Source organism: Rhinopithecus bieti, unplaced genomic scaffold, assembly GCF_001698545.2.
Source record: "Rhinopithecus bieti isolate Rb0 unplaced genomic scaffold, ASM169854v2 scaffold_15143, whole genome shotgun sequence".
NCBI lineage: Eukaryota > Metazoa > Chordata > Mammalia > Primates > Cercopithecidae > Rhinopithecus > Rhinopithecus bieti.
In genome coordinates this window covers 1,112,265-1,135,011 of record NW_016808091.1, presented here as the reverse complement: position 1 = coordinate 1,135,011, position 22,747 = coordinate 1,112,265, and the positions used below count along the sequence as shown (strand labels likewise).

The 22,747-nt window shown below is 46.0% G+C and overlaps 1 protein-coding gene across 4 annotated transcripts in view; it reads right to left on the bottom strand.

The window, feature by feature from the left end:
- WDFY4 (WDFY family member 4) overlaps positions 1-22,747 on the bottom strand; it is a 305,713-nt gene that overhangs the window by 195,722 nt on the left and 87,244 nt on the right. For all 4 annotated transcript variants that reach the window (XM_017885513.1, XM_017885510.1, XM_017885511.1 and 1 more), the window contains 10 exons: positions 19,542-19,756; positions 18,403-18,497; positions 17,231-17,465; positions 16,720-16,796; positions 15,391-15,612; positions 14,125-14,303; positions 7,855-8,086; positions 5,946-6,091; positions 4,643-4,754; positions 3,710-3,900 (listed from right to left, as the gene is read on the bottom strand). In XM_017885513.1, coding sequence (XP_017741002.1) covers positions 3,710-3,900; positions 4,643-4,754; positions 5,946-6,091; positions 7,855-8,086; positions 14,125-14,303; positions 15,391-15,612; positions 16,720-16,796; positions 17,231-17,465; positions 18,403-18,497; positions 19,542-19,756 — 1,704 coding nt within the window. The remainder of the gene's footprint in view (positions 1-3,709; positions 3,901-4,642; positions 4,755-5,945; positions 6,092-7,854; positions 8,087-14,124; positions 14,304-15,390; positions 15,613-16,719; positions 16,797-17,230; positions 17,466-18,402; positions 18,498-19,541; positions 19,757-22,747) is intronic.

Below are 22,747 nucleotides of genomic sequence, written 5' to 3'. Positions count from 1 at the left end.
GTTCTATGTGGTTAGCTCCTCTTTGTTTCCCCTTCAACCCTCTTCTCTCTCTACAGCTTCTTTTTGGCTATTTCATCAATTTCCTTAGATTAAATATCATCATTGTGGCGATGACCCTCATATTTACTCCTCCAGCACAGCCTGCCCCTGAGCTCCAGAGCCTTTTCTCCCACATGATACTTCATCTTCAATGTCTCACAAACATTTCCCACTGAGCATGTCCCAGCATCTCCCTTCCTTCCTGTCGGCAGCCTGCTGGACCGCCCTGGCTCCTTTCCAGCGCCACCTGCCCAGGCTGCTCACAGATCCTGAGACTCCCCAGGTCAGGAACACAGGCTCCTATTATGTCAGATTCTATCTCAGCACCTGTTTGAACCTCATTCCCATGCCTCATCTTCTCCACTGATGCCAAGGGGTGTTCTAACACCTCGGTCAGTCCATTTCCCTGTCCCAGCCTTCCTGAGATTGCCCATCACCTGTGAGGCAGAACCTACACTCCCCACAGTGGCAGGGTTATGGCTCCCTACCCTCCATTCGGTATGCCATGCACAGCTCCACAACCATCCTCTCCTCCTAGCCTTGTGGAGGAACCCATACCAGATCCTGTGAGTGTTTTAATGTTAGTCTGGAATAGTATCCTCCTCCTTCCCCATATTAAGAACATCCATCCTGTCAAACTCAGCTGGCTATTATTTAGTCTGAGAAGAGGCTGATAAATCAGGTTGACAGAAATAACAGATAGGAAGGTTTATGCTCTCCCACCCAACCGATAAACCAGCAGATGAGCCTAGAGTAAAACCTAAAAACCAATGAAATCCATTCCTGAGCAAGAGCAAGCCAAAATTGAAGACCCCTGTTTTCATTCACTGATTCACTCCCAAATCCTAACTGAGCACCTACTATCTATGGCATGTTCTTAGGGTACAGCAATAAATAAGCAGGACACACGCCTTATGAAGCATGTGTCTGGGGGTGAAACAGACACAAACGTGGTGACACAGAAGCAGACATAATGCAAATACACATGCAGGTTACAAAGAAACACAAAGCAAGAAAACATGCCTAGAAAAGGATGAGGGAGGATGGAGGTATATTTTATAAAGAGTGGGCAAGGAAGTTTAAAAAAACAAAAATAAAATAATACGATTTCTTCACTCAAACCTGCCATTTATCACCTCTCTTGCCACCCAGCTTTTCCTTCTGATTTTCCCCAAAGACATAAATATTTGAAATGTTTCCTTTTTAAAGACAGAATAACAGTTTTAAAATTTCCTCCTTCTGCCTTCATGTGTAAATGTACAATAAACCTCTGAATCTGATGAGTTCTTTACCCAAAGGAGGTATCTGAGAGACTCTCCTTCATGCTAACAGTATTTTTCTGTCCACCTTCTTGGATGTAAGTACCATGAAGACAGGGACTAAACCCAACTTGTTCACCTCACATCCCTAGTGCCTGGCAGAGTGCCTGGTCTTAGGAAGCATTTGATCAATTAAGTTGAGTAAAGAGATTTCATCCATGGGCCGCTCCTTGTCTCTACCATCTCTTCCTGGAAAGCTCAGCCAGCTCAGTCTCCAGGGAACCTCTTGATGAGCTTCCTTTTTAACAAAATGCTTTTTGACCCCTCTACCTACATGTGACAACAGGTGCTATGTACCTCTGTGGTGGGTAGTTCCTTCTCTCAAGACGATGTTCTCATTTCTGAACCCTCACTGAGAGCTCACTGCGCCCACCCCCCATCCCCAGGACTGGGAAATGAGAATACAGCGAGCCTGACGTAGTCTGAGCTTTCTAAGAAGCTCAGAGTTTCTGGGAAGGTAGCCAGGTAGCCAGTGAGTCACAAAGTATAGTAGTTCTTGATATGAATCTTGGACACCGATTGCATTTTTATTTATACGCATTTTTATTTATATTAAAATTATTTTGGTTCTTGTTTTATCCTTCTAGATACACCCATGAGGGCAGGAACTGATTTGTGCCTTTTTAGAAATGGTCACAATAATTATTAAAATCCCTAGCCACAGCAGATATCCTTGTGCTGTATTAGAATAGATTCTACTACTGTTATCTTTAATAGTATATTCAAAGAAAACCGTTGTGTACCAATATCCCCAATTCTTGAATTTTAGCATAAACTCAGACATACCCATTTACTCATTCCCAAAACATGTACTGAGTGTCTTCATGGTGTCAGTAACACACCAGCAAAGAGTAAAAACTACTAGGATCTTTAGAAGATTCCAGTAGAGATGTGTAGACCGATCATCCCAGTGTGGGTGCGAGAGCAGTTAAAACGGGGTATGCCCACAGTGCCAAGGGGACCAGGAGACAGCCACATGCTCACTTGGAGGAAGAGAATGCTACCGTTGCTATTTGAGCTTGATCTGGAAAAACAGAAGGAGAGTGCTTGAGGGAGAAAAAAAGAGGTGCTCCGAGCAGAAGCCACAGGCACACAAAATCATACGCTGTTTAATGATCAGAGAAGGTACAGGATTTGGGGAGGTGAGCGCATGGCCTGGCTGGATTGGAGGTGGGGCTGGAAGGAAAGGTCCGTGGCCAGTTTTGAATGGCTTTGAAAACCTGTCTAAGGAGTTTGGGATATGGTATCGGCAATCAGATGCCTTTGAAGGTTTTACACACAGGAGGGGCACCATCAGATCTGTGATGTGGGGCTACAGCTGGCATCACTGGGCTATGAGGGACTGGCTGGGGGAAGGGGTTACTGTCCAGCTGTGGCAGTAGTCCAGACAGAGACAGTGAGTGCCCGGAAGGCCATCACACAGCTTTCTTCTGCTCAAACCCTGACCCAGTATCCAGAGACACAGGAGGCTTTGCCCCAATCACCCAGCAGCCCCCACACCAGAGGAAGCCTCCACTGCCTGTGAGACCCATGACATGGCCCAGACTCCGACCCTGGCCCGACCCTGGCCCTGCCCTCCTAATTCTTCACCTGGCCACCTCCCAGCCATGTGAGAAGTTACTTGAGTGTGGTGGTCACGTCTCATCTAACTTTACAAATTCTATGTAGCAATGATAATCACAGTAAACATGTGCAAAGCAGGTCCCCTGTGCAGGTGCTCCTCTAAGCTCTCAACACACATAAACACAGTCCTCACAACCCTGCAAAACAGGTGCTCTCATATTCCCACTTTACACATGAGGGAACTGACACACGAAGAGATTAAGAACTGGAAATGACTGATATTTACTCAGCACTTATTCTGGGCCTGACGTAATTCTAACCTCTTCACTTGTGTGAAATCATCTAATCCTCACAGCAACCCTATTACAGTCCTTATCTTACAGGTGAGGAAACAGGCAGAGGATAAGTAACTCATCTAAGGTTAAACAGCAAATTAGAAAAGATGCGATTTAAACTCTGGCAGTCTGCTCTGCAGCCTGGGCTCTCAGCCACCATGCTAGAGACAAGGTGGGGAGACCACCACAAATGACACTGGAATTTTTCAGTGAAAAGGGCCAGAAGCCACAGCCAGGTGAGCATCCTCATCCTGAGCAGAGTTCTTGGGCTGGCTGTCACCTGCCCCTCCTCTGCTGCGAAGTTGCTGGTCTCAGAACCCAAGGGCTTTCGGCCCCCCTTCTTTAGAAGTCGCCCTGGAGGGAATGCTACTGGGGCAAGCAATGCTTGTCCCTGTTCCCTGGGGATGACAGCCCTTTGGGGAGTCTCAGTCCCAGGTGGGAGGATGGGATTACCTGGTACCCACAGATGTGTTGCATCAGGAAGTCACACATGGCATTACTGGTCAGGACTGAGTGCAGAACTTTCACAGCCGCATACATGGTATGATCATCTGTCGCTAAGGAGATGAGGCCCAGGAGGATGGCAGGCCCACCAATGAAGTCCAGGCTGCTGGCAGCAGGGCTGGAGTGGAACACCCTCACTCCTATGTGACATAAAGTGGGCATTTCATCAACATGTCACAGCTTCATTGCAATGGGAAATGCCTCAACAGCACAGGAGGACCAATGAGCTACCAGTGCTACCATCCACCCACAGCCAGAGGGGCCTATGCACCTGGGACAGGCTGGGAGGAAGAGCAGGAGGCTCTGAAAGTCTTATGTGGCTGGGAGATACTGTACTGTGCTAAGTCCTTTCTTTGCCATCAGAAGGCTGAACAGCCCAGAGGATTTCAGATTGCCACCCTCTGCCTTCACTCCAGAGTGCTGGATGAGCCAGATCCCTGAGCCTCAGTATCCCTTTTGTTCTATCAACCCATTGCTCTTGCCTGTCCTCTGGATCCTGCTGGGCAGGGCACTTGCACCAATTTGTTGCCTTGCTATTGCTCAACTGAATGGTGACTAGCAGTTTTCACTCAAACAACCACAATCAGTGCTTCTACTCAAAAGCCCCACTGTGCTCACTAGATAGACAGGTTCCTGCTGTCACAGACAGCAGCCTGGTTAGTAGCTGAGCTCCCTACTGATTGTCAGATGTGGCCAGGTGAACAGATCCTCATGCTTTCTGGGAGGCTCTCTTGCTGGATTCACTCCCAACTCTGGTCATCCCCATCCTGGTTCTCCAGCACACTCCATCCTGCACATCACTCCAGAACCCCGGGGTGCACAAGCCATGACAGCACAAACCTTGCTTTCCAAATAGCAGCAAAGCTTCCCAGCTGAACATACCTAATTGACCCACAGCAACAGCTCCAATGGTCCGCAGAGACCCTGACAGGTGGCCAGCACAATTCCTCAGCAAGAAAACGGGCATGGCATTGTCACGGGATGAAATGTTCATCTAGAGAAATGAGCAGCAATTAGTCCTAAGAAACTCCTGCAAAAGAAGAAGCGTTGTCCACGAGCTCCTGGAGGGCAGGCCCTCTGGGACCTGGCCTAGTGCTGACACTCCATCAGCAATGATCAGCGAATGAATAGCAATTGAACCAATGTCAGCAGATTGAAGCCAAAATTCAGGCTCATGCATTCTGCCCCCCAGGCTGTGGCTGAATTTAAGTGAGCAGCTTCAGTAATGTGGTCTGAGCCACCAGTGTCCCACATGCTTACAGTGAGGTGCTAAGAAGAGCAAGAGGGACCCAAGGACACTTTCAGAGGGAACAGCACTACCAAGGTGAGGGCTGCCACCTTCTCAGACTAGGTTTGTTCAGGCTCTGGGAGCCCAATCTCTACAGTGTCAAAGGGGCAAGAAGAAAGGAATCCTGGCCTCCTATATCAGAAAGCAGTGTGTTGCTGCTAAGTCACAACTTTCATGATCAACAGGACCTAGTTCCTGACTCCCCATCCTCTGGGGGTACCCTCTGTCCATGAGAGTGAAGAGAATATAAACTAATCAGCAAGTTTTCATCAGTGCTAAGCAAAAGAGCTCTTTATGCAAAATTTGGAAGTAAATTTAAGGCATCCCCATCTATAAACATATCTTCTTGTTGTTTTGAAAATTTGCTGTTTTTTGTTTGTTTGTTGTTTTAATCACAGCAATACTGGGTGCTATGACTCACACCTGTAATCCCAACTACTCAGCAGGCTGAAGCAGGAGGATCACTGGAGCCCAGGAGTTTAAGACCAGCCTGGGCAACATAGAGAGATCCCATCTGTAAAAAATAAAAAAATTAAAATAAAAAATCACAACAACTCAAAGAATATCTCAGTGTTAGTGGGTCATTAATACCCAGGACTAGGGAAGCTCAATAGTGTTTTCAATGCTGCAAAGGTATTTAAAACCTGTCATTTGTTCTTGTTCTTTTATTTATGATTTTTATTCTCTGAATAATTATAAGTGAAAGGCTTAGTCTTGGAGGACGTCAGTGGGTGAGGAGGCATAGGATATTTTAACAAATGAAGTGGGAAACATGTATGTGTGTATCCATCTATACATGTGCAAACATGAAGTAGTGTCTACTTAAGCACTGAAAGCTAAAGCAAGCCATGAAACCAAGATTCCAACAGAGATTAGCAATGAAGTTAGAAGATGTACTTCTTTGGCGATCAGACGGCTGTCCACCTCATTGTAAGCATTTCTGATGTCCGCTACATTGGTGATAGAGGAGCTGGCTATGTGAAGTCCAAAAGAAACTCTTTCTTCTGCAACAAGGGGTGTGGCTTCACTGTCCAGGTCCTCCCCTGTAACAATACATGTTTATTGGTTTCTAGTCTCACTTCACAGAGAAGGAAATTACTCCTCATACAATTTAATATCTGTGTCACACAGCAAAGTAATCACTGAGAGGAAGTTTGTATGTTGTCACATTGCATGTTTTTGCACATTGTATGTTTGCATGTCATTTGTTTTACCCTCTTCTCTGATGCTTATAGAAAACTCTGGGCTGAGCGTGGTGGCTCATGCCTGTAATCCCAGCACTTTGGGAGGCCGAGGCAGGCAGATCACTTGAGGTCAGGAGTTCGAGACCAGCCTGGCCAATATGGTGAAACCTCGTCTCTACTAAAAGTACAAAAAATCAGCTGGGCATGGTGGCACATGTCTGTATTCCCAGCTACTTGGGAGGCTGGGACAGGAGTGTGGCTTGAACCAGGGAGGCAGAGGTTGCAGTGAGCCCAGATAGCGCCATTGCACTCCAGTCTGGGCGACAGAGTGAGAGTCTATCAAAAAGAAGAAGAAGAAGAAGAAGAAGAAGAAGAAGAAGAAGAAGAAGAAGAAGCAGCAGCAGCAGCAGCAGCAGCAGCAGCAGCAGAGGAAGAAGGAGGAAGAAGAAGAAGAACAAGAACAAGAAGAAGGAGGAGGAGGAGAGGAGGAGGAAGAGGAGGAGGAGGAAGGGGAAGGGGAGGAGGAGGAGGAGAAGGAGAAGAAGAAGAGGAGGAGGAGGAGGAAGAGGAGGAGGAGAAGAAGAAGAAGGAGGAAGAGGAGGAGAAGGAGAAGAAGAAGGAGAAGAAGAAGAAGAGGAGGAGGAGGAAGAAGGAGGAGGAGGAGAAATAAGAAGAAGAAGAAGAAGGAGGAGGAGGAGGAGGAGGAGGAGGAGGAGGAGAGAACACTGTGGTGAACTCTCCCAAGATTTGTCTTACCATGAAATAGATGCACTCCAGGTGCAAAACTACCAGAGCTTAAAACATCTGTCAAGTATATAACCTCACTCCCTAAAACCAAACTGCTAAGTGACAAGAAACCTGACCTGAAATAGGCTGAACTGAAATGTCTAATTTTCAATGAGCTGCACAGCCATGGCAAACATCCCAGTTTGAATTAACATACTGGTCTTTAAGTCAATGAGACCCACTGTGCTAGTAGAGAAGGGTGGTATGAATATAGAATTGGTAAGACTTTGGCTCTAGACCTGACCTCGTCCCATTGCTCTGTCCAGTGCTATTTGCCACAGGAAATGAAATTCAAAGACATCATGGGCCTGGAGACAGAAATGCTCAACAGCACTCAATCGCCCTTCAGCACATACAGGCTGCTGACATAGATTCATTTATCATTCTTTCCAGATGGGAGCTGACCCCTTTGACTTGACAGAGCACAGAGAGCAATGCTCCCTGCTTGAATAACGACAATCAATAATGAAAATGTGGATGTTTTGTCTGCCTGTTTAATAATTGAAGACAACGGTATACTTTAGTTAAAAAGCTTCTTCATTAAAAGCAATGTAACTTATTTGTCTCATTCTCTTCTCTCTTTCTTTGCTGATGGTATTACCCAACCCACCTCTTCCCCATTAGGGACTCTGGAGTTGAAATCTGAAGATATTGTCATTTCCTTTTCTGTGACATTTTCTCTTGGGTTGTAAATATATAATGATACAATTACAGAGGTCTTCCCTAATGACTGACCTTAACGCTGAGCTTATTCTCTGCAAATACGCTATAAATAACCAGATGTCCATTTAAAAACTAATATCGGCAAGAACATTGTAAATTAAAACACTCCATACCTGGGACATGCACAGCTTGGAAGTTACCACAATATCTTGGGCCAAGTTTGTTAATAACTTCCAGAGTTTCCATTGAAATGGCTTCTTCAAAGAGGTATGTGGGGCCAAGACGCCAGATTAATGAAGATTTTTGTTTCCAAACTCTAGGGGTAGCAATATATCCATAAACATCCACAAACGCAGATGGATCCATAGAAAGGAAAGGCCCTGGTAGAGCCTGGATGTATAACATCTGTTAAAATAAAAAGGACAAGAGTGAGTAGTGTTTGATCTCAGAGTTAATCAAGTAAATACAAAGTGATATAACATGATGCATCTCATTCTCATCTCATAGTAAAAATGTATTTTATCTAAAAAATTAAAATATAATTCACAAACCTCAGAAGTATGCAGCAAAACAAGTTATTAAATGTGGAGTAAAAAACTGACACTGTCCTTCTCAAAATAAATTTGATAAAAAATATTAAGAAACAAAAAAAGTCCACCTTTTTTATCTCAGTCAATCTGCTAAGAACCTAAATGCCTAGTATTGGCAAATTAATAAAGTTTTATGTATGAACAATAATTACATACATACAGAGTGGAAAGGAAGAAACAGAACTGTTTCTATTTTCAGATGACATGTCCATGTAGAAAGTTCCAAGGAATTTTTTTTTATATCCTAGAACTAATAAGTGAATTCAGGAAGGTCACAGGATGCATGATCAATACACAAAAATCAATTTTATTTTTGTAGGCTAACAATAAACAAACAGAAACTAAAATTAACACAATAACACAATTATGTACAAGAAAATGAAATAGTAAGACAAGTACAGGATCTGTATACTGAAAATTCCTAAGTGATGATGGAAAAAGTCAAAGATGACCTATATAAATGGAGAGACATACCAGGTTCATGGATAGAAAGGTTCACTATAGTAAAGAAGTTATTTCCCCTCAAGTTGATCAGTAGGTATAATGCAATTCCAGAAAGGTTTTTTGTAGACTATCAGAATTCCAGCAAGGTTTTTGTAGTCATAAACAAGCTAATGCTAAACTGCGTATGGGAAGGCACAGGCCCTAGAACAGCTTAAACAATTCTGAAAAGAAGAATTAATTTGGGGGAGGAACTACTCTAATAATGACTTATTATATAGCTATAAAATCAATATAGTGTGACATTGGTATAAAAATAATCACATAGATTGTCACATAGATCAATGCAACAGAATAGAGAACCCAGAAATAAACTTATAAGTAGGCTCATCTGATTTTTGACAAAGATGCAAAAGCAATTCAATTGAGAAATGATAGACTCTTCAACAAATGGTACTGGAGCAATTGAACATCCATAGGCAAAGAAATGAACTTAAACCTTACATCTTATACAAAAATTAATTCATAATTGATCACAAACTCAAGTGTAAAATGTAAAACTAGAAAATTCTTAGGAAAAAAAATAGGAGAAAATCTTCAGGACCTAGGGCTGGGCAAAATACTCTCAAATGACACCAAAAGCATGAGTCATATAAGGAAAAACTAATGAGTTATACTTCAGCAAAACCAGAAACTTCACCCATGTGAAAGAGGATTAAAAGACATGCTACAGACTAGGAGGAATTATTGCAAATCACGTATCTAACAAAGGACTAGTATCTAGAATATATATATGTGTGTGTATGTATAGACACACACATACATGTATATATTTTAAAACCCTTAAAGCTTAACAGTTTAAAAAAGTAAACAATGCGACCAGGTGCGGTGGCTCACACCTGTAATCCCAGCACTTTGGGAGGCCTAGGTGGGCAGATCACGAGGTCAGGAGATCGAGACTATCCTGGCCAACATAGTGAAAAACCCATCTCTACTAAAAATACAAAAATTAGCTGGGCATGGTGGCGGGCACCTGTAGTCCCAGCTACTCTGGAGGCTGAAGCAGGAGAATCGCTTGAACCTGGGAGGTGGAGGTTGCAGTGAGCCAAGATTGTACCACTTTACTCCAGTCTGCCAACAGAGCGAGACTCCATCTCAAAAAAAAAAAAAAGCAAACAATGCAATTAGAAAATAGAAAATGGGCAAAAAATATGGATGGACATCACTGAGGAGAATATACAGATGGCAAATAAGCACATGAAAAGGTGATGTTCAACCTCATTAGCCATTAAGGAAGTACAAATTAAAAACACAGTGAGCTATCACTACACAGCTATCATAATGGCTAATATAAAAATAGTGACAACGCTAAGTGCAGAAAAACTGCCTCACTCATTCATTGTTAGCGGAAATGTCAAATGATGAAATCATTTTCAAAATAGTTTGGCAGTTTCTTATAAACTAAACATTCAATTACCATAGAAACCAGCAATTGAACTCTTGGAATTCACCCCAGATAAATGAAGACTTAAATTCACACAAAAACCCATACACAAATGCTCACAAAGCTTTATTTGTAATGGCCCAAACCTGAAACATCCCAGATGTCCTTCAATGGATAAATGACTAAACAAACTATGGCATATCCATACCTTGAAATACTACTCAGAAATAAAAAAGAACGAAGTGTGGATACAGGCAAAAATTTGGATGAATTTCCAAGTATACTTCCATATATTGCTGTGTGCTACATTACAATGTTCCAAGTCAGTGTCACAGCACATATGCAATGGTGATCCATAAGATAATAATATCATATTTTTACTGTATTTTTTCCATGTTTAGAGTGTTTAGATACACAAATACTCACCACTGTGTTACAGCTGCCTACAGTATTCAGTATAGCAACATGCTGTCTAGGTTTGTAGCCTAGAAGCAATAGGCTATACCATATAGCCTAAGTGTTAGGTTAAATGAGAGGTTAAATGAACTAAGCAGTATACAAGATTTTCTATACATTGAAGCCACACTATTTTTTTAAAGGGATAAAACTGAAATTACAAAATATGATAAAGTAGCAGGAGGGTAGCAAATCTTCTTTTCTCTATTTTTGAGCTATTTCAAAATGCATTTATGTTATTCTTATAATTACTATAAAATCACTAAATATAAGAATATGTTTATAAATATGCACAACTGGCCCTGCATATCTGGGGGTTCCATATCCTCGGATTCAACCAACTTTGGATCAAAAATATTCAGGAAAAAGGACAATAAAAATAGTGCTATAACAATAAAAAATACAGAATGACAACTATTTATGTAGCATTCACATTGTATTAGGTATTATAAATCATCTGAGCTTAGTTAAGCATGCAGGAGGGTATGCATCTGTTATTTGCAAATACTACACCATTTTATTTAAGGGACTTGAGTATCCATGCAGTTTGGTATCCAAGAAGGGTCCTGTAGCCAATCCCCTGAGGAAACTGAGGGATGACTGTATTTTTCTAAATGAGAGTTTACATAATTTCAGAAATATTCTTTTTCACCCTACCAATTAAATGAGATTTTCAAATAAAAACAAACCAATTTTTCAGCCACCAAGCCTTGCCAGGAGTATGGTCTTCTGTGCTCTCTTCTCTCTCTGTTCTCGCAGGCTCAGAGTCCTCCTCTCTCTCCCACACTGAAGCACCACTCACCCCTCCAAGCCACCTTGCCCCTCTCTTCCCAGATTCCCAGTGTATGCACACTGCCCTGTTCAGGTTGACTAATAAATGTCTAATGTCTAAGATCGTTCCCAAATCATTTTGCCCAATTCAAGCTGTTAAAACGCTCTATACCATTCCAAATTTATCTAAGTTTCCTTTGGCAATAAAAACAAAGGCTCAGCATTTTGAGAAAGGCTGTTAAACTAGTCAGACTAAGCTAGAGTTTTCACATCTTACTCTTGCCCAACAGATGTCAGCACCAAAACACAGTCCTTTATGTTTATCCCGATTGAGTTTCACTTGCTGGTCCTGACCCAACTTGTTGAGATTATTTTGGAAAGAGGACTCTGTCAGTCTTGGTTTTGGCCACTCCATATAGCAACACACCCCTCTTGGCCTCCCTGCTGATGGCCCTAGGTTTAGCAGGTCCCTCAGAGAGGATGTTAATGCCTATACCACTTCACCCAACCACACTACCAGCCAGTCATGTTCCTCCTGTGGCTGCACATTCAATTCAGTTCATCAAGTGTTTATTGCATGCTCACTGTGTGTCAGCCCCTGTGCCAAGTTCAAGGAAGGTACAAACATCAATAAGACATGCCTCAAGGTATATGAGGTATTTCACCAAAATATCAACATGTTCTGCGAAAGAAGACAAGAAGACGTGAACTCAGTAATCAAGCCTAAACAGATATAAACAAAGACATTGCAACCACAAAAGACACCACACATCCCATCCCAACTAATGTGAGGGACTTCTGCTTCCTCTCTAACGACAAGTCCAGCCCTTTTCCGCGTCTCTACCTTCTGGATAAAAGTTATTAACATTCACAGTCACCAAATTGCACCCCTTTCCAACAGCACCCAATTCAGAACAGATGGACCTCCACTTCTTTAAACCCTCTTAAAAATCACCTAAAATAAGCACAGTTTCTGTAACAAGCCACTCCTAACTCCTTACTACCCTATGGGGTAGGGAATCTGTCACTACAGTCAGTTTAAATCTAATTTTTATTTTATACTATATGTATGTTCCTGGAGGTCTTTGGCTTATAAGCATAAATAATTCTTAGAACCTAAAACAATTCTTAGCACCTTATACTATATGTATGTTCCTGGAGGTCTTTAGCTTATAGGCATAAACAATTTTTAGTACCTAAAATATTAGCTAACATATAATAGGTGCTCAATAAATATTTAATGAGGAAAAGAAGAAAGACAGAAAGGGAAAGAAGGAGGACTGATATTGTTAATAATTGGAGTAAAGGTCAACTATGTTTTGAAGGACTTGTTTTTTCAATGTCCCTATCAAAATCTTTCCGTTTGGCCAGGCATGGTGGCTCACGCTTGTAATACCAGAACTTTGGGAGGGCCTGAGGTCAGGATTTTGAGACCAGAATGGTGAAACCTCGTCTCTAGTAAAAATACAAAAATTAGTGGGCATAGTGGTGGGCGCTTGTAATCCCAGCTAGCCAGGAGGCTGAGACAGGAGAATTGCTTGAATATGGGAGGCGGAGGTTGCAGAGAGCCGAGATCGCACCATTGCACTCCAGCCTAAGTGACAAGAGCGAAATTCCATCTCAAAAAAAAAAAAAATCTTTCTGGTCACCACTGCCTTTTTCTGATAACAGAACTTTACCAGAAGATGGTATCAAATTCACCTATATGGGTCCCACATAACTTGGGACTAAGAATTTATTCTCGCCTAATGACTCTTAACCTGGAACAACTTTGACTCCCAGGGGATATTTGGCAATGTCTGGAGATGTTATTGGTGGTCACAACTGGACAGGGTTGGGGGAGGAACACTATGGCATTTAGCGGGAATCAAGAAACCCTGTGTATGTAAGGTTCTCCATTCTGGCTGCATATTAGAATCACCTAGAAAATTTTATAAACATTAGTAAATTGTCAAATTACCTGACCCACGGAGATTCTGATGTAACTATTCTGGGTGCAGCCTGTGCAAGAGAACTTTAAAAAGCCGTTGCAGGTGATTCTAAAATGCAGCCAGATTGGGATGCTCTCCCTGGAACCTGTGTGAAAATCCAACTGTACCTGCCCTCTGTGGTCTTCTGGGCTCTCTCCTCTCTGACAACGGCTGCTGGCTCCTGCCAGGTCCACCTTTTCCCAGCTTCCTCTTGTATCTGGAGTGTCTCTAAATGACAGCCATGAGATGCTTCCTTCAGCTATACATCTGCATTCCATTACCTTCCTCATGGTTTTTGCTTTAAATCTGGCGACATGTGTTGGTGTCTGCACACTCTAGTGCCCTGCTCCTCCGTGTGGTACAAAGATGAGCTGCATTGGCCACACCTGGGAGCTTCTTGGAAAAGTCATACCTTAGGCCCTGCCCAGACCTCCCTGAGGAGTTTGCCCCTTAAAATGAGAAGCTTTGCTTTGTTCATTCTGGAGTTTTCTATTTTCATGAACATGACTATTCTTAGAGATCTGGATGCACATCTTGCCTTCTGCCCTGGTTGTGTGACTTTCAGTGCATTTTCTAAAGATGTCCTTTTCATGTCTGAGCTCACTCAAGTTTCCTGAACAGTAAGTGGGATTTCATTAGATGCCAGCCCTACCAGTAATAAATAAACAAAAGCAACAACAATAAAAAACATAGAATGAAACCGAGGTCACTTCAGGGTAGCAGCCGGCAGTACAGTTGTGGGGCAAGTGCAGCTTGGAGAAGCCATCTCACCTTGGCGGAGCCAATGACCTGTCCATCCAGACAGGTGGAAACTGTACAATGTCTTTTCATTTCCTTGGTGACAACCACAGCCAAGTGATGCCACTGACCACAAGCCAGGAGCTGGCCACACCTGACCTGAAGCTGGCGTCCTGCAGAAGGCTCAGAGTCATCCTCAGGTTCCATGACATCTGGAAGACAGCATTAACACTGAGTCTCATGTGTGGTGCTATGCTGCAGGAACCCAGGAGAATGGGGAGAGCACAGAGAGATGTCAACCACTGTGGGCCTTGTACCATGGAGCCCTAGCCCCTCCTCTCATGAAAAATGACAACAGCAGCAACAATCATTCCTTGAGCTCTTCCTTTGTGCCAGTTTTAAGCATGTTACAAATATCAACTCATGTCATAGCCCTGTGAGGTAGGCGCTCACACATATCCAATTTACCATCCTGAGGCACAGAGAGGTTGGGTGACTTGTCCAAGGTCATGCAGCCAGGATTCAAACCCAGAAACTACGCTTCAGGTCTACCCCAAGGTAGACTACCTCCACAGAGACTCCATTGCAGACCGAGTCCCAGAGAGATGGATAGGCATTTGTGTTGTGTATAATGGTGTCAGCCACTCCCACTGTTTCATAGGGCCTCCCACTGTTTTTCCTTATGAAACAGTGACACTCCCAGGACACAGGAGAATAACAAGTGGCCAGAATCCACTGGACTTGACCATCTCAGGCAAATGGGCCTGGAGGACAATGCTGGGCTCCATAGGGCAGAGCCAGGGCTGGCCTCTAGCACGGCCAAAGGAGGGGTGGCCCTGGGTGCCATGCCAAGCAAGGCCCAGCCTTCTGGGTTTGGGGTTAAGCATATGTGGAAGTGTCTGTAGCTGCTTTGGCTCCAGCTAAATTGTGTGTGTTCTTCACAAACCTCACACAGGAGAGGATGCAGCATGTGTCCCAGCGAGGCAAAGCCCTGGGTCCCATTGTGACTGTTCTGCCAGGGTGAAGTTTCTGGAAAGTCACTGAACATCATCTCTGAAGCTGTGCCAAGGGCTGGGGACTCATCTGCCTGACACTTACAAGCCTAGAGCCCAGGCCACAGTGAACCACAACAAATACTGTAGACCTTTCACCAGGTGTGGAATCCAAGGGAGCAATTTCAAAGGATGAGGAGAAACAGAAGGTCACCAGGTTTCTAACCACACCTGTGTTGAGAGCTTCTGACTTAGCCCCATTTTCCTGACATGTGGATGAAACTGACTTTGGATCCCAGCACCTTACCCAGAGGCTGAAACTCCTTCTCTTCTGTAGAAACAACCAAGGAGAGGTCGTCTGGGCAGAGACTGACAGAGAAGCAAACAAAGGGCTGCTCGGTCCTGGCCAGGTGACGCACCAGCGTCAGGAAGCGCAGCGGGTGGCCCTCAGTGGCAGCTCCGTGCCGGCTGATCAGGAACCAACAGGAGAAGGTCAGGCCTCCGGGAGGAGGGAATGGTCTGGTGGCACCTGGGTAGGAACACAGGCATGCCCTCAGGCTTTTTTCTGCCCTGCTGAGCAAGTATGTTCAGATTCACTGTGGTGCTGATTTAGCCTGGTTGCAGCACCTATTGGGTGCCTTGCCTAATCACCAGTTGTCTCCTCCCCATTATGACACGCTGCCTTGCCAAAGGAGCAGAGAAGACCTCGATCTCCCTGAGGTCCATCACATGTGGGCCCTTGATCAGCTGATCTACAGCCAGGCAGTATGCTCTGTGGGGCAGAGGACCTTGGCCTAGCTCAGCTGAAACTTGGATGGGAAAGGGCACTAGTCTAAGAATGCCATGTGCCCTCCCATCCCATAACAGGGTTGGCGATACAGACAGATCCATTGTCCTCATGGAACAGGCAGGATCAGCTGCTGTGTCCTCAGACTTGGTGCCAACTCACATGGAAAAAGGTTATGAAGGCAACGGCTCCCCAGCACCCATGATCCCATAGAAACCCCAAACCCAATTCTCCTAACAGAGTGTGTGACTCTGGCAGCATCAGGCACTTGCACTGTTCCACCCAGTGGTTTTTCAGCTGAGTGCAGTGCTGTGCATAGGAGCCACTTGCCAAAGATTGGTCTGTTCCCGATGGCTATCAGCCCAACCCATATTTCTCTCTAGAGAGGGATCTAAGGCGGGTAATGTGTCTATCTCAGCCTACATCAGTCACCAGCAAAATGAGCCAAATCTAGGCTCAGTCCATCAATGTCAATTGAGTCCCTAGCTATGGGCTGGATCCCTAGGATGCACAATGAACCGAACACCTTGCTCTAAAAGAGGAGCAAAGTTGAAGAACAACTCATCTGCAGACTCATGTTTGCTTTTCTCTTTTTGAAACTGGGTCTTACACTGTAGCCCAGTTGGAGTGCAGTGGTTCAATCATAGTTCATTGCAGCCTGGAACTCCTGGCCTTAAACAATCCTCCTGCCTTGGCCTCCCAAATTACAGGTATTACAGGTGTAAGCCACCATGTCTAGTGCAGCTCACACTTTCCTGAAACACCAAGTAAAAATCTGCAATCAAGGCTATCTGAAGACTCATACTTGGGAAGGGATGGAGAGCTAAACTACCTGGGAAAAACACTTACCTGTCCCAATTCCTCCAGAGACAGAGTACTCAGTGCTGGTTCCCATAACTGTAGACAGGGTCGGAATAAACAAACAGCTGGAAACAGAAAATTGTCTCAGATCACTGGACTGCAAGCCAACCTCTTGCGTTGACACAGCTAGCCTGGGCTATGACATCTTCCCACTTTACCCTCCTGCCAGCGCTGTAACCCTCCTTAGACCACAAGGTCCCAAGGACGGACTGCAGCTGGTGCTGGTAGGATGCCAAAGTGAAGGAACTGCACTGGAGGCAGGATGCAAGGGTGTTCCAGAATGCAGCCACACCAGGGGAAAGAGGGTCTTGGCCCTCCATAGCTGGGGACACAGCCCCTGGGAGGCCACTGAGTAGGCGGGTGTCCATGACCCAGACATTTTCCTCTGCTGAATGGTGAGATTCAATGGGAACTACAAGTTTGTAATCAATATTATAATTCATTAGAGGCACTGCAAAATTAATAAAGCACATTTTAAATATGTAAAAGCCTGTCATACCCATAACCTTCCACGGACATGTCAAATTCCACAAACGATGGGGCCAGGGCTGCCCTCTGAAGCTGCAGGTTGCGTGGGGAAGTCATGGAGATGAGGCTCAGCGCCGTCTGAAGGGCAGTAGTTGAATCCTGGGATTCCCCCAAGGGCTGCAGGGACTGTGTGACTCCAGGGTGCAGGCCAGCATCTGGGGCAGCTTGCCAGGGCCCCTCAGCCGAGCCCTGTGCAGTCTGTGACCCTAGGGCAGCAAGCAGGAGAAGAGATGTGTCTCTGCTCAAAGCATTTCTGCCCCGCTTCTGACAATAACCCCAAAGTATCTGCCACAGCCTAGAAAGAGAGTTCTGCAGAGTCATCAGGTACTTTCTAAGCACCAGTGAGGGCGGCTCCCTTGCCCCTTGCTGAGTCCGATAACAAGGAATGATGTTGCTAACCTGCTCCTTCTAGAAACTTTTCTCTTTCATTCCAGCACACATCCCTTTTCCAGCATAGCACGTTCTACTGCTGCCATCTCTGTCTCTGGCTTGCCCCACTGGAGTTAATCACTGGAGCTTTGTGTCTGCTCACCAGGCCCACACTTTCCTTCACAGCAGCCTCTCCTTGAGAGCTCCGGGCTCCCACCACGGCTGTCAGCCCCAAGCCTGATCTTGCACCCTTGCTTCTCCACTGGACCTGCCTGTTACCTTAAGGTCTTACGTGATCTTACATTCAAGTTGTCCACAACTTTCTTTTCTCTAAGCTGGTCCCCTGGGCCAGCATTCCATAGGTATTAGGCCTGACACAGGGGTACCACCTGCATTTTGGGCCTCCAAGGCTCTGACTTGCCCTTGACCTGTGAGCTGTACAGAAGCCTTCCCTGCACACCTCTGCCTAGTGCAGCGCCAGGTATTGCTGTGTCATGAAGGAAACTCTGTCTCTGCTTCCATGATCTGGAACCCAAAGGGGTCATCTGTCTTATATGGCTGGGGGCGGGGGTCATCTTTCTCCATCCTGGTATGGTCTTTCTCCAGAGACCAGGAATTTTCTTTGCTTTTTCCTCAGTTGCTCCATTGAGCTGAAGACAAAACCATGTTTAAACCTGTTTGCTTTCCCACCTGTTGTAAAGGATCCCCCTCAGCATTAATGCATGTCATCTTTTAATTCCCATTAACCTGCCCTATTCTTGCCTCTGTCCTCACCTGAGCACCCAGGGTTGCCTCTGTGTGCATGAGATGAATCAAGGAGTTTCGTTGTGGCCGACAGAGGTGAGGGAATTCCAAGACCTAGAAACTGTCTGAACATAACACACAAGAGGACCAAATGAAGACATTTTATGGGCAACAGTGTTCTCCAACTTTATCCTGACCACTGTCCTAGATGCCTGGAGCTCCCTGACCTCCCAGCCCCGCTGGAACACCCTTTCTGAAAGCAGTGTGGAGACAGCATGTCTCTGCGCTTCCAGACAGACCAGACCAGACAGCTGGTAAGTTTAGGAGCCTCAAGATGGATGTCATAACAAAAAATAATGTCACAAAATAAATTTGTCGTAATTGTTTATAAATTTCTATCAGAATTTCCCATGCAGCACTATAACCAGCAGCCTCCTCTGGCAGCCATCGTGCCCGCCCCTGGGTGCCATGTCTGCTGGCTGGAAAGGCTGTGCGCCCTCTACACTTGCTCCTGTGTATAAGGAGCAGAGCCCCCTGCCCTGTGCATGGCCCTCGGCACAGCACTCCAGGTGGCGTAGGAGACTCCTGCCTTCCCCAGCAGCTTCCCTTCCCTCTGTTCTCTTGTCTTCCACATCTGCTCCCTGCCTCCCACCCTGTGCACCTTTGCACTTTCTCTCCCTGCCATGGCTCTCCAGGAATGTGGCTTCATGCAGAGGATGACAGCAGGAAAGCCCCCTGCAGGATCCAGGGGTCTTCTGCCCCATCCCCCTCCATGTCTGCAGTCCCTACATGCTTACTGCCTAACTCCCTACAGGGCACAGTCAGGCCCTCCCAGCCCTACCCCTCCTGGCAGAGCCTTCCAGGCCCGGTTCCCTCCTCTCTTTGTCTAGTGAACTCCACAGGCCTCAGAATGCAGCTCCACTTCCTCAGAGCCCCCTCCAGCCCCCATGTGCTCCATGAGATGTGGCTATGTCTGCTTTGTGGGCACCTGCACACTGCCTGGCACAGACCGAAGGCTCATCCATGGATTTCCAGCCTTGAATGCCGGGACAGAGCCATGCCCTGCATCTGTCCCTGCAGTCTCTCCACTGCCTGTTGTGCAACCCCTGCCCTGCAAAAGACATGACTGCCCCATGTCTTGGCAGCGTTGAAAATGCAGCATGTGGTACCTTAGCACATCCGGTTCAATGGCCTGGGAAGCGAGCTTCTCAAAGATCCTGATGAGGCGTGAGTGGAGGGGGCTGCCGCTGGTGGCCAGGGCCCTGTGGCAGGAGGCCATGAGGGTCCCGAGCATGCCCGCCTCACACATGACCTGGCGGTTCTTCTCCGACTTCACCAGGGACTGGATGTGACTGGCCAGGGAGCACTGGATCTCCTCGGAAAGCTAAGAGGTGACCAAAGCAAGCTGTGAGCCCTCCAGGACAGAACATCTTGTGGGCAGCTTTGATAGGCTCCAACTTGGCCTGGGGTGAGTCGTGGAACAAGGAGACTGTGCCCACCTTACCCCACCCGCACTGCACCCACACCTGTCTCAGGGTTCTTCCAGTGCCCTCCTCACCTGCAGGGGCAAGACTGTGGGAGGCAACCTCTGGCAGGATACAAGCTGCCCAGGTCAGTGTGGGGAAAGGTCAATGGCTAAAGATGGAGGCCACACACCAGCAGGCAGGAGGCTGGGTCTGCCCCTTAGATGTGTTGTGTTTGACCCACACAATGTTTAAGCAGTTTCTGAATTAATTGTTAGCATTGAAAAGTCTGAAGATGTCACATAAAAATCCAGATTTGTGGTCTCTCTCAAAAGATGTGAGGATCTGGCCAAGCTGGTTTGCACCTCTGCAGGGGGATGTGGCTGGTGCTGGGTGGGAGCTGTACCCTCCAGGGGTCCCACATCCCCCCAGCAGGCTTCACTCCCCTAACAGTTCCTGTATTGGAGTTCGCATTCCCGGAGTAAAAGGTGGAATCTGCCTGGAAGTACAAGCCTAAAAGAAGTACCACCTACCAAACATACACACTCTGTCTTGACAGACACAAACCCCCACCACAGACATTTTGAACCACACTCAAAGTCTGCAGGCCAGCTAAAGTGTCTGGGGAAAAGACTTTGCTGAAGCCACTCTCATCCCCTGAGTGCCATCTCCCTCCACCCACCCTCCCATCATCCTGTGCCTGTCCCTCAGTCCTAAGCACATGCTGCCACACAAACAGCTGTGCTCATACCTTACCCTGAACTAGGTTTCCAGCTACTTCCCTCGCTTATATCCCTTGAAGCACATAGAAAAGAGTGCATAGAGTGGGCTCGGTAAATATTTGACCCCAATACCACACATTGCTTTTGCAATCATTCTTTCATTGTAAAAAGATAAATCCTTGGAATTATCCTTCCCAGGCTGGATAAATGGTTCGGACTGGGTGGGATGTTTCCTTTACAGAAAGAAACTCTTAGGACTGTCCACATTCTCTTTTGTTGCTGGTTAAGAATGTTGTATCAAGTGAGAGGGATACAGGTTAGATCTTAATGGAATTTTCCTGTCCCAGTGGATGCTACTGTGCCCCATGCAGACCTTCTTCTCCAGGTGAGAGGTGTACCTGTCATGGCTTCCCCTTCTCTGCAGAACTGCCCTCTGCTAGGTAGGAGCTGCCCTGCTCAGGGGCCATGGAGCCCTACCCACTCAAATACAGGTACACACACACTTACATGCCCACTACCTACATATACACACACACATGCGTCCACACACACATGCACATGCACCATACATACCTGTGTGCACACACACACATACTCCAGCCTGGAACCAATGAGGCCAGTGCCCTTGGGACTGTGTTATGCAATTCAAGCCTCAGAACCCGAAGGGCTCCAGCTGAGACAAGACTTTTGCTGTGAGTGCATCCTCCTTCAGCTCCTTCCCCGCCCAGCCTCCCTCACTCTCCTTCTCTCCTGAGTCCTTCCCTTAATCCCATATACCTGGACCCCTATCTCAGGCTCCACTCTGAGGGAACCCGACCTGAGGCACCAGCATTCTTTCCACATTTTTACACCTGTGCCGCAGTTTGTAGTTTCAAGAAAGGAGATCAGTGACCATGTAAATGAGGTCTAGTTCACCAAAGTGAAGCCAGGAGAAGTTGTGAATGCACTACTTGAATAATCTCTCTCTAAGGAGGACTGGGGTCTGGTCTCTTCACATCGCAGACCACCTGTTACACCCCCCAGTAAGAGCTTTCTTGGAGTCCTCCCTGCTTCCACTCTTCCTCTTCTTTCTCAAACAAGAATGAAGTGGCTCTCAGCATCATCTTCTGGGTAAAGCTCTAGGCATTTAAAGATGAATAAGACACTGTCCCTGCTTTCAAGGGATTCACAGATTAAAGGTGAGACAGGTGGGCAGACACATTGTCCCAGCACAGTGTGAGATGTGCTCCAGCAGAGAATTTACCACATCTGAGCACAGCGGGTGGGGTGGTTCCTGCAGCCTCTCACATATTTCACAAGGCTCTTGAAGTTAGAAGGGACTCCAGGCCTGGCATCTACTGTGAGGGCCACATTTTATCCTGGGATGAGAATATTTCCTGGGTATTTAAGCTAGAGTAGGCCCTTTTCTAAGCATTTTGACACGTATGGATTACGCAATCACTGTGAGAAGCCTGAGGGAGGCACTATTATCATACCCATTTTACAGATGGGGAAGCTGAGCCCAGAGAGGGAAATTGCCAGGGGCACATGGTAAGGCTAGAACCTGACTGACCCTGAACCTCAAGCTCAGAGTCACCTCATTCCATCATCTCCTCTCCACGCGGGCAGTCACTTTAGGGGCTGCCGGTCCAAAGATAGTCAAGAGTATGTTTCTAGCACTAAGTGACAGAAATAAATAAGATAGTGTTCTTCCATATGTAGCTAACACAGTTTTGTAGCACACGTGGTTCAAGGATTAAAATGTATGAAGAAAAATATTTACACTGTTCATCAACAATTTCTAGATTGTTTTAAAAACTGGATGGCTCGCCCAGGCCCCTTTTACAGCCTCCCACCCGCCTTCCAAACACATGGGCCCTGTAGCTCCTGCCTCACACTGATGGCATTCAGGGAAACCCCCATCTCTAAGACATCTTCAAAAACATTTCTGGTTTAAAAGGTGAGCACTGGGGGAAGAGGGATAAAACTACATTAGATTGACTTTCCAGGGGGACATCCTTCCCAGGTTGGACTTGACCATTTGCCAGCATTGCTATTTTCCTGAGCACATGATATCACTGATGTGGAGGAGCAGTCTTGCCTAGAAGACAGGGTCCCCTTCCCCAGAATGTGGCGTCTGCACAGCCAGCCTGAACTGGCAGATGGACATGTGTAGCCCAGCAAGGACCAGAAACTGAAAGCAGAAATGCC